The 12,447-nt window shown below is 42.6% G+C and overlaps 1 protein-coding gene across 1 annotated transcript in view; it reads right to left on the bottom strand.

The window, feature by feature from the left end:
- The window catches only part of ror1 (receptor tyrosine kinase-like orphan receptor 1), a 49,544-nt gene that overhangs the window by 14,170 nt on the left and 22,927 nt on the right, over nucleotides 1-12,447 (bottom strand). The window contains exons 3-5 of the mRNA XM_049716947.2: nucleotides 4,372-4,434; nucleotides 1,483-1,773; nucleotides 1,213-1,246 (exon numbers count right to left, since the gene is read on the bottom strand). Of these exons, the coding sequence (XP_049572904.1) occupies nucleotides 1,213-1,246; nucleotides 1,483-1,773; nucleotides 4,372-4,434 (388 nt within the window). The remainder of the gene's footprint in view (nucleotides 1-1,212; nucleotides 1,247-1,482; nucleotides 1,774-4,371; nucleotides 4,435-12,447) is intronic.

The raw sequence follows: 12,447 nt of genomic DNA, 5'->3' as shown, positions 1-12,447 counted from the left end.
ACCCCAGCGCAGTCGGGAATCAAAGAACAACACGCAGCCTAAGTGTTAATGGTACCGTCGTCCTCCCACTCGCCTAACACTGTTTTTCTTTCACCCTCCCTCCCGACGTTTCCATCACTGCTCTCTCTCTCTCTCTTTTCCTGCAAAAGAGGGACGTGTGGCATGGAAGAGAGAGAGCGACTGGGGGGCGGTGGGGGGTCTTTCTTTGGCAGGCGAGACGTTTTGTATTTGTTCAGGATCTATAAAAACAGGAGCGATGCAGACAGAAGAGAGAAACGGAGGATGAAGGTGAAGGAACGAGAGCGGGGATGGAAGCCCATTGTGGAAAGGTACTCATCTGTCTCTGGGTGGAAGATAACTGTTGACATATTCATGAACACTGGACTGAAGTGGATTTGAACTTAGTTGGACTCAAGTCATAAAATTGAGGATGTGAGGCGTGATTTCAAGGAATGGTTAGGACTTCTTGGGAAATAAAGTTCTTGGCTTGCAGAGCAAGAGTTAAAGGAGAACATCATTAGCATTCTTTGTGTCTTGGCTTGGGTCGATGCTTTCCTCAAGCCTTGCGGCCAAGAAATGACCCACCGCATCATTCCACAAACATTTCAGTCTTTATGTAGGTACGTACGTATAAATAAAACATCATGTGTTCATTTGGGATGGTGGCAAACGCATTTTCTATACAGTACTTGCTCCAGAAAGCCATAAGAGACCAACATTGATTGATTTGTTAAAAAACAAGCACTGTTTCTAACACAAATGGAATACAATTGTTTTATATTGTATGTGGGAAGACGACCATTTAAGCTACTTCTTCATTTTCAATTCCAGTAGATGTGGGATGCCAATTTGGAGACTTTGCAATGAACCAAAAAATGAAAGCAGTAGTGCAAAACTCATAGTCAATGTGAACCATGTGATGACCAAATCAGAGCACATTTTATGGCTCATTGCCATTAGCAATATATTCATTTGGCCACAACAAAAGTGGAACCAATAATAAAAAAAAATTATACGATGTGGATCATTACTGGTGTACACTGCGGGGTGCCATTATGGGCACTTTTTTCAAAATTGGTGCCAGCCGACACAGCACAATGTGTTTGAAAAGACATTGTGAAATATGGCATCAGCAGGCTGAAATGTAAATCATCATTTGGACCCTTAGGAATGCCACACAATAGACAGATAGAGGGAGATTCAACGACTTACGTTGGCCGTCCCGGTAGAGGCGTAGGCAGCGGATCTGAAAGAGAAGCCAAGGGGAGAAATATTATTATAACCAGATTTGTCTGTGCGCGAGCTGCCAGCTACGAGCAAGAATAGGTTGAGTGTTGTTAAGTGGAGCCAGATCCGCTCCAGGAAAAGCACAATCTGAGAAAAAAGTTCAATCAAACCACGGGGCTCAACTGCAGCTCATCCAATGTGTTGCTTGTGAGGTAGGAACGTCATGTTATGCTTTGCTCAAGTAGGTTTTCTTACCAAACTTGACAAAGAGCACGCCGGTGGTTGACACTGTGCCCTGGGCGTTGGTGGCAACACATTGGAAGTAGCCAGTGTCTGTGGTGTCCAGATTGCGGATGCGAAGACGCGACCCGTACGGTGTGGAGCGGTACGACACGCGCCGTGGCTCCTGTACCACGGGCGCGTCGTTCTTAAGCCAGCGCACCGTCGGTGGCGGGTTGCCGGATACGCGGCAGAACAGCTCGGCTGTTTGGCCCAGGGAAGTGGTGATGTTGTTCATGGGCGTTTCAAGGCGGATAAATGAAAGCCCTGAAAGACAGGAAAGCGGAGAAAATCAACCAACAAGCGTAATCATGCATTTGTCATCTTCAAAACTGGCCAATTGGATAAATTCACGCTCAGCAGAAAAGTACATTTCATTGTGGGTATAAGCAACTTTCCCATGCCACGGAAATTGCTATGCGTTCCCTCAATTGTCTAATGACATGTGACATAATTACAAACACTAACCTAATGCCGATCAAAAGACAACGAAAGTGCAGCTGAACAAGAACTTAAATAGAATCGAGGAAGAAGTAAATTGAGGTTACAATGATAGGTCGGCTCGCCTGTGTTGGCAGCTGGCTAGCCAACGTATTTGATCTTCTCACTTGATGATCTGTTTGGAAGGCTTGTTAAGTCAAACAGAGACGACACTGAGGTCTGTGTCATTGCGTGTCTGTGGTGACCCCATAAAGTGTCCTTGAAGAAGAGCTGATTTTGTGGCAGCCTCACTCCCAACCGTGTGGGCGGGCGTGAGGTATTGGCAAGGCTGATAGGGGACAATAAAGCTTGTTATTTTTGGCAAACTTTCTGAGAGCAAGCAGAGAACCCGCTGTGCAAGAGCTGATTTGTTTAGTTGAAATGATCTAGGCTGGAGAGGATATCGAGAAAAAAGCTCATGCAGGAGACAGAACAGAGCCAAACATTTATACATATGAAAAACAGTCTGAGAAAGGAATTGCCTCGTAATGGCACAATGCCGAGTTACATTTCTAATCGTTTGTTTATTTCTTTGGCCGTAAACTACGCGAGCGACCGGACCAGCAAACAATCAGCGTGTCATCGAGCAATGGCCGTGTCTCACTGGCAACGATTAACGTTCCAAAGTTGATTTCACATCACGTGATACACGTATTTTGCAAACGGATTCCTGTGGTGTGGCATTGACATGTTCCGGGAAAACTCCATATTAAGAGGACAAAGAGAAGCAAAATGGCCTACTCTGTAGGCAATTGTCTTGCGGTGAGTGTTGTGCTATTTGGCATCAGGAGCACGCTGGAATACAAACACTTTGCTTTTCATGTGGCGGCCGGCTAAACGGCGTCCTGTCATCGAGCCGCGTTGTTTTCTCCCAGAGCTTATGCGCAATCACACACACTCGCAGGCAGCAGCACGTATGCAAACAAGAGCACCGCAAGGCACACAAACTATTCATAGGGCCAACTAGAAACATTGCACGACACTTTTTTGTCTCCAGCAGAACCGTTGCATTCTATTCGGCCCGCCAGGGGCCGACCCAGAAACCCGAGCGAGCGAGCGAGCAGCTAACTAAACACACGCCGAGAAGTCGGTCGGCTGCCAGCGACGGCTAAAGGTGAATTTCATTAAAGTTGACTCGCTCTCCAACTGCGAGAGAGAGGACAGGAAGGATGGGGTGGGGTGGGGGGAAAAAAGGAAAGGAGGCCGAAAAAGGATAAACTATGTCAACTCTCAACAGCCCTAATTACATGGCGGTATTGCCGAGGCCAATAATGAGCCTCTTTCAGCACAACTTCCTGCTACTGATGCGTGCTGATAAAGCCACGATACCTGAATGCTGTCTCCTTGGTCAATCTAAAGGGTTCCCCGCCTCAAGACAAAACAGGTGGCGCAATCGTCATCCATCCAACCATCCATTCATCCATCCATCCATCCATCCATCCATCAGATAAGGAACACATGCTGCTTATGAAGCCGGACTCCAAATACAAATCCACCACTTTCTCCACATGACTGCATATCATTTGTGTTTTTGCACTTTCACCTTTCATGTTCCTCACAGCAATTTGCATGATTTTTCCGTTTGAAATATGCGTGTGCAACCTTGGGCTTCTCGGCCAGGTGTTTCAACTACAACTTTGCCTCTGTGCTTTTTCACTCGGCATCTGTTTTGGGACGGATGTTGTGGTTGAGTTGGCCCCCACAAGAGCTGAATTAAACAAACCAATGAGAGAGCAAAATAAGGTCAAATTCAATCATGCCGAGGGCTTTCCAACTGAGGGTATCTTGGTGGGTGATGGGGCGGATGTCGCTTCCTTGAACCCCCAGACGACAGAGCAGATTTGCCAGATAATAATACTCTTAGGAAAACATCCCTATTTAGCTTCCAAATCATTATGGATTATATCTACCGAAAGGATGCAGTTTACTTTTAGGCCATTGCAAATTAGTATAAGCACGCAAATAGGGAGGCTCCTTCATTTTACGACATGCAGCGACTGAGTATGTGGTTGCCACCAAACAGTCGACCTACTTCAATATAGTATAAGAAAGCGCAGCAACATGATGATGTACACATCTGAGGCTCCACTGGTAGCTTCTGAAGAAAACAAACAGCAAAGTGGGTCAGTGGAAATTAGCCATGCACCTGTGGCTAGGACCGCATGTTGAGTACATTAGTGGCGAATTTCTTCCATCCTCTCCAGTGCTGCAGGTTGCCATTCATTTGTCAACACCTCATTTAATGCCATTTCAGAAAACAGCCAATGAAGTGGAATTTACGCTGTAGTTTGGATAATGGATGGATGGATGGATACGACATATAAAGGCTAGATTTATCGTGGATGCTTAAATGTAAAATGAGTGTGTGCTAGAGTGTTTATTTACCATCACTAGAAGCGTTCCATGAAGGCACTGCTACCACACTGGGGTCTTGGGCAAAGTCAGACGCTGTAAGCACAAATGGAATTTTATATTGGCATTTTTAATCATACAAAAACACATGCACGAGATATACATATTGTTTATTGACCTTTTGAAACATATTATCATTTTCTTTTTTAAGCTGACATATATATATATATATATTTTTTTCTAGATACTTGAGATGTTTTTCTTTTCGTGCCTGTGGAAAATTGTGATCATTCAACTAATTCATGAAAGTGTCTTGCAATACATCCGAATGAAGCATTTGAATGGAAAGCTGTTTAAAAAAATGAAGACAAGGTTTTTCAAATCCAACTTGGCGCCTGGCTGGCCAAAGTTTCAATATATAAGCGAGATCCCATCAGTGCAGAGCTAATGCTGCATTATTACCATCCGACGACAGCGCGGCCCTCTGCTTTTCATTACAAATGAGGGGCACCGCACCGAAAATGAGACACATAAGGGGATTCCTGACAACTGAGAAGAAAAACAACCTCTTCAAGGAGGGCGCATTAAAAAGAAGCATATCGTGACGGTGCAATGTGAACTCAAAGTAGTCCTGTTGACTCCCCCGACACACAACAGTGTATTATTGTGACTCCGTTGCCCCAAGGTGGGTCTAACTTTCCTTTTGTATTTAGGTTTGATAGGATTAAGGAGCCTGAGGCTTGTGCGCTAGACAAAGGACAGAGGAGAGGCCACGATGCAGTTGACTAACTTTCAAAGAGGTCAATAAGACCTGGGAACGGGCGGCAAAGTGGTGTTTTCTCCTCTAATTTAAGGCAATATGCCAAAATGGACCATCATTTATCAAATACAGCCTGTGACAGTATCATTTATGTATCCTATAAATTGAAAGCTGACTAAATGATACGTCTGCTTTTCTTTTCCCGCTTCTATTTGGGTCACATCTGTTAGTTGTCTATCTGGGATGAATTGGCGTCATTTTAAGATTAGCTTTCTGATGTTACGCAGTAATTGCATTCAGTCCATTTCTTAATGAAGGTCTTCAAAACAGAAAGCTTCATTGGGGATGTGTCACTTTGGATCAGGTCAATCTCGTATGGTTCTGCTGCTCCTGGATTGAATCGTGCGCCTAGAAAATGTTAGGACTAAGCCGGAGGGACAGCATTAACTTTTGTCTCATTTTGGCTGTGTAAATGTGACACTTACAGTACAGCACGTCATGCAGTAAATTCTAATGCTGTAATTGTATTATTTGCTGATTATCCAGATTATCATTAAAAAGCTTGAATGAGGTTGAAAATAAAATTCAGAAATACTAGTAACCACTGCATGATTCTTCTTCTTATTATTTATATTATAATATGATATATATATGTTATTTTTTTCCTCAATTGGAGTGGACAGAGGCACGGAAAGAGGCTGCGTTAAGAGACCTGTGGTCACAACAGACCAAAGAACACAAGGAGCTAAGCCAGCAGTGTTTTGGCATGTAACCTTATAAGTGCACAGAGATGAATGAGAGAAAGAAGCAAGAAAAGCTGAGAGCAGAAGGAAATGCAATCGGAGTGCATGACAAGCCCTCTTTCTTCTTGCAGAGTACTCCAAGATGAGCACCTTTTCAAACAGATGCACGGCTCATCAATTGAACATCAATCAATGTGCAAGCTTGATACGTATATTCCATATTCAATGGATTGTGCCACATTGCCACAGCCTGCAACCTGAGGATTGTCTGAGCATGCGTTTTTGGAAAAGGAAGGCCTTACGCAGAAAACTCAGGTGCAGCCTGAGACACCTTTTTGCTCAATGATCTCATCAACCAACCAACTAACCTCTCAAGATTCCCTGAGGATGACACACACAACTATTTGAGAGGCCCCAAACAGATGGAACGATCATGCTCTTGGCTGCCAAAAAAATGATGAGGGATTTAGACATCAGGTGACTATAGTAGAGTAAAGCAGCAAATCCGTAGCATTTTTTTTTTCTCGTCATGCCTGTCAGTACTTTATTATTTCCCCTTGCCTGGAGGACAATATAATGACTGGAAATTGCTAGAAGGTTGCTTTAAATCACCGCTTCCTTTAAAGTGAGGCGCTATTGGCTAAACGGAGCATGAAAAGCTAAGGATTCTTGATTTAAGTAACAGAGGTGGCACAAATGTGGAAAACATTAGCAATATTATCCTTGATGGGCCGGCCTGCTCTTTCTTCCATCTGCGTTTGCTCAAAAGCATCAACGGCTAATATCGATATCAAAATGCAAGCAGACTTTTTGTCTATGCCAGTCATGAATTTTTATTTACGCCAGAAATGAATGTTCATTGATTAACTTATTAGTTTTATTATTAATTAATTTATTATTTATTTTATTGTTCTCCTTGCATCCTCAACTGAACTCATGTGTCTACTAGGAAATGAACGGTGCCTTTCGGCTAAACTGAGGGGTGATGCATCCTCAATTCCTTCAGGAATTCTCCTCAGTCAGACACTTCTGAGTCAAAAGTGCAGAGAAGCCACAAAAAGTCTGACGATGAAAAAAAATATCTGACAGCACTGGGATGAAGGCTCTGGAGAAAGTGCCGTGGAATCCAATAGTGTTAAAAAAGTGGAGTGTTATTTAGTCCAGCTTGAATTGTTGTCTTAAAGTAAGTGAAAGGAATTGCAGTAAAAACATCTCATTGTATTCCCATTTGTTATTTTTTCTTCACATTGTCTGTATTGGCCTTAGTTTGGGTTGCCAGCAGCCACTTTGAGGTAAACTCGGAGCCTTTCCAGCATGCTTCCCTGTCACTCACAGCAAAAAGCGCTCTTCATTCCAGGTTAAGAAAATAAGCATCGGCATTCCTCCACTTCTCAAGGTAACTGGCCAAGCGACTAGCCAAAGTCAAACGGAAATCTAGGAGGGAGACGAGTCGTTGGAGGGGGGGAAAAAAAAAAAAAAGAGCTGCGTGTCCCCAATGGGAGAACTGATAACAAACCAATGCAGGATTCAAAATGTGAGATCGGTGCAGAAACGGGAATGTATATATTTCATTCTTTTCGGTGCCTGGTACCTATGACACCACCTTGAACCATGATGGGCACTGGGCCATCACCCTTCTGATCATCATCAGTGAAAACCGTAGCAAAGGCAAATGTTGCAAACTCCCAGACAATAGCTGGAGGACTCCCAAATAGTTTTTGTGGAGGAGGACAGTGATAAAGTGCAGAGAAAAACCTTCAACCGGAGCATCAAAGCCAGGGTAGGGTAAGGTAGGGCAGGAGACACGTGATTCATGACCAGACAGGCAGAAACGTTGCAAAAGACACTTTGGAGAAAGTCTTCATCATGGACAGATGATTTCTACTACAAGCAGGAAAAGATTGAATGGGAACTTTATTAAAATGGTTATCAGGGGATATTAACAGTAAGCCGCACGCAAAAATTGCAGCGGCTGAGGATTAGTTAGACGGGCAGGCAGGCAGACGGATGGATGGACAGAGTTCAAAACAAACGGGCAGCAAGACGGAGCCTGATCTTGTTTTGTTTTGGATGATCCTTGGCTGCGATTAGATGCCGACGCGTCTGTGCACACATGTCTCTGTGGCTCCAACGTTAAGCGAACAGTGGAGGGAGCAACGCTTGCCGGTGGAATTTAGCAAAACTTCACTATTTACTATAATACTGCAAAAAAAAAAAAAAGAAATTCTCACCGCTCGACAATCAACAATTGATACCAGGGCGTAGCTGGATTTGAACAAGTAGGTTTTTGAACTTGAAAAGCACACTTGTGGACCACACTTACTGAGAACCTCCCATATACGCTCCAATGTTTACTGTGCAAGTCATAATAATTTCGGTACACACATTCAGGTATGTCCGGAAGATAACACAACACTTGTCACCACGACTCACTCAGTACTCAGCAAACATTAATAGCATTAACTAGCACTGTTTTTGGCAGAGATCTAAATCCAGCCAGCCAGAGCATATGGAATATGTTTCCAGTAATATTGCTGCTTCCTGATGTTGCCATGGCAATTACCATCAGTTTCAGACCTTCTCGCTCCTTCCCACTCTTTTCCATGTAGTATCTGTCTAGCTATCTATCTCTCTCTGTATCCTACCAGCCAATTGCGCAGACTGTCTCTCCCTTTTATAGACATGGGAGCAGAGCACCGAGGCCAAGATGGAATTAAGGCTCTATCATACCAGCATAAACAATTATCCCTCTCCAGAATGGAAAATGATCCGTGAGCCTGTTCAAGTCTTGCATACAAGTCGTAGTGAATGAGAGTCCGTTTTATTTCTGGAGTAAAGACAAGTTCCGTCGTCTAAGTGGTGAAATGGCGTCTTGATGGAAGATAACGTTCAAGGGAAAATTGAAGTTAGGCCTCAGATTTTTGCTTTCGATTGTAACATGGTCAGCCAGTGAGAAAGTGAAAGGGACAAATATACGCATATAGTATATGAAACAAGTCTGCCCAAATTTGTAGCGCCGCATTTGCAATAGACTTAAATGTGAGAATTCGGAGAGGCAGGAGGTTCTTGTTGCTCCTTGAAAAGGTTCTACAGAGCCAAGAATCTTCCGAGTTTGTTGTCATGTAAATAGCGCTTATACTAGTTTTACCTCAGCGCCATAAACCCTGACCGACAGCAGCATTAACAAACCTCAGTGACTCACAATGTCTTGACTTTGTTTTGACTTGGTTGCTTGGGAACACAAATATAAGAGGACTTGCAGCCAGCGCTCCAACGAGGTTGCACCCAAAAACAATAAGTCTATCTTGATGAGAAATCTGATTATCTTATGAGAAAAAAAGCCTTGCTTACGTTTTTTTTTCCCCAAGGCTATAAATTGCACAGACTTTCTTTCCAGATAGATGTGACTTTTTACTATTTTGTTATTGATTTGCCAGCTTTACAGTACATCTATTACAAGTACTCAGCTCTTCTTCATTTAACTGTCAGGCCTCTACGGGAACCAAGCCTGCAATAACTTTTAAGTCATTCGGCTGGACAGAGAATCCGTTTTTTTTTCTTGTCAAGGTCATTGCACGGACAAACCATTCCAGTCGGCTGGTGTTCTGTTTTTACTGACAAAAAAAAAAAAGCCGAAAGAACCGCCACTGTCTTGGAGAACACAAAAGCAGCGACTGTACCATCCGTGATTTTCAGACCTTTGATTAGGAGCAGAGTGACAGTGAAGGAAGACAGCTGGCCACAGGAGAAAATGAGCCCTCACTAAGATTATGAATAGTCCTTTGTATCAGCGGAAGCTTATAACAAGCTCTGTATTTGATGAATTTGAGATGAGAGTACAACTCAGTTAAGATTTAAAAAAAAGAACCATTTAGGAGTGTGGAGAAAAAAGAGAAAGCAAGACCTTCAAGGATCCTCCGCCAGTGGAGTCTTGTATTTGAAAACAAAAAGTGTGTTTTCCATGAGTCGTCTTTAATCACTTGCACATGAGGGAAGGAACAACAAAAGTTGGAACAGCAAAAAAAAAAAGCCGAGGACGGAATCAGAAGGCCACTTTGATGCCCTCGCGAGCTTTGAAGCAGCCGTCGGGAGGACGCTGAGGTCATCGTCAACGCTACGCTGTTGAATCCATTCCGTGACCAAGCTCCCAACTACATTTCTCCATTTAAACCGACTTCAATGTAAATGTTCAAGTCCCAGTTACATTCCAAATCATCCCCTCATGAACTAATCATTTTGACGGTTTGTCTTAATATCAGTGAATTGATTCTTTCATATTTTAAGCAGTCCAAATTGATTTTAACTCAAGTTCTCCAGGACCATGAATGAGTTTTAGCCATGTTGTCGTTCCTCTCAAACCTTGTTCGTTCTGACTGCATTTTCAATAAATATCCATCTCAATACAGTGGTGAGTGGATCAAATTCTCCTATTGCGTAGCAAAACTACTGAGGCATGAAAAAGCATATGGAGCCACCATCTGCAGGACTAAGTAGCCAAACAGGACAGAGTTTGAAACTGCAATGAGAAAAAGACCCCCGCTCTTAAACAGAACTGTATGCAGTATTTTTATTATTCTTTATTTATGTATTATTTGATTCATTATAAGCACCAGGGCTTGGTGAATATTCTTGCATTTCCTTCATCACCGTAGACACGAAATCCCTTTTTACCACAGAAAATCGGATTCCTTTTGGGTCTTTGTGCAGCCAAACATGTCAAAGTATTTGTAAGAGACATCACTGCTGTTATCAAGTTCATTTTAAAAATATGTTTCTGTGCTTGATTCTGGACTTTGAGTCGAGGAGGATATTGTTGGCAGGATAGAACATTTTTCTCAATTTACAAACGAGTGACTGCAGCCAAGTACGTCGTCTTTTTCAAGACAATGTGATGAAATGTGTCATCTAATGGCTAGGTTGACTCCATTCCCTCTCCCACCCACTTTGACTTGGCTAAAGTTAGGAGAAAAATGTTATTTTAGCCCACATATTGGCCAGGCACAGAGGAGAAGAGCACAGAGCTCTGGCAAGGTTGAACTCTTTGAGAAAACACAGGATCACAAACACGTCAACAAGCAACAAAGCTAACCCCAAACACAAATCATAATGCCCTTTATCAATGTCTCCTTGCTATGGGAAATTGCTCTTACGAACGGGAATAGCCATGTTGTGAGACTGCATTATGCAATTTTCTGAAGTTCAAACCACAATAGCAAAGAAACTGAGAACAAAGTCCGCGAGAAGCGTAGAAGATGTCTCAACTCCAACAAGAAAGACAAACCACAAGTCATCCAGCTATTATGATTTCAAACTTGCTGGATGGGGAAAAAAAAAACATAGAGGGACAACAGGTCAAATCTAGCCAAGTTCATTTTTCTTAGGTGCTATTTACAGCTTCAAATGTAATAAAATCACACACATCATTGTTATTTTTAGTTGACAGCATGCTTAATTTGTGCGTGTGAGGCCCCTTGATGTTTATGCACTAACTCACTCAAGAGAAACAACTTCTCTCTCTTTTGGGGGCATCATGCAAGCTTCCAAAATCTTGAATGGCTATCCACGTACTGTTTTTGCTTCATCACGCAGAGCTGTCGTCCTCCTGTGTGTTAGTTGAAACATCAGCTTTCATTTGATTTTAAAATAAATGTTTGTGTTAAGCGGTACAAGCCAAAATTTTGTTCAAGTGGCCAAGATTATTATGATTTTTTTCAAACCATGAATGTAACACCAAATGGTTACCGCATAAATTCCTCTTCTCTCCAGTGGAGGGATGCAAACTCTATCAACACACCAATATGTAAGATGATCGCATCGCCTGACAGTCATTACAGTTTTTTTTCCTCTGAATGAGTGAAATGATTTTCTGATGTGACATCATGGCAGTGATTCCCTGCCAAAAAAATCTTTAGCCGAACCTAAATGCTGACCTCAATAGGAAAATCTGACGTGCGCATTTCATGCGATAAGGCATTTTTGTGAGTGCTTGTGAACGGACATTGCACTCTGCCTTGTGTTTATTTAAGTCTATAAGATTCAATTCATCTGGAAAGAGATGAGCAGCTATTTTTCTGTGATAATTATTGAAATGATTCAAATGAAATAATTTCACAGCATCAATGAATGTATATACACCACTTTGAGACTTCTCCTTACGGACCACCCAGAAAGCTGTCTAGCTATAGCAAAGCAGAACTATTAAAAAAAAAAAAAAAAAAAAGCTACTAGAGTGGGTGAGACAATGATGACTGCAAGTCAAAATAAGCAAAAGAGCCAGACAATGTGAAAGTAATACATTGCAGCCTCCAGAAACTATAAGTTACACATAATTAGGGTGCCGCTGTAATCTACACCCATTGGTTCACTCGGCTTCATCCAGTAACCACTGCAAATCTTCCTATTTCTGTAGTATCCTTGCGCCAGATGTGACACAATCCTCAAACAAGTCTCTTCTACACAGCGATTTGGGCTGATGTGCATTTGCAGCAGGCAAACACAGGTAGTAGGGAAATAAAAAGTCCAAAGACTTCCAAAGTCGGCTGTACTTGAGCCCTTAAGGAATCCGTCTGGCTATTGCTGGCGGGCCTTTGCCTTACAAACATCTGC

The sequence above is a fragment of the Syngnathus scovelli genome, chromosome 10 (assembly GCF_024217435.2).
Source record: "Syngnathus scovelli strain Florida chromosome 10, RoL_Ssco_1.2, whole genome shotgun sequence".
Classification (NCBI taxonomy): domain Eukaryota; kingdom Metazoa; phylum Chordata; class Actinopteri; order Syngnathiformes; family Syngnathidae; genus Syngnathus; species Syngnathus scovelli.
The sequence above is the reverse complement of the archived record's forward strand: the minus strand, read 5'-3'. Positions and strand labels throughout refer to the sequence as shown.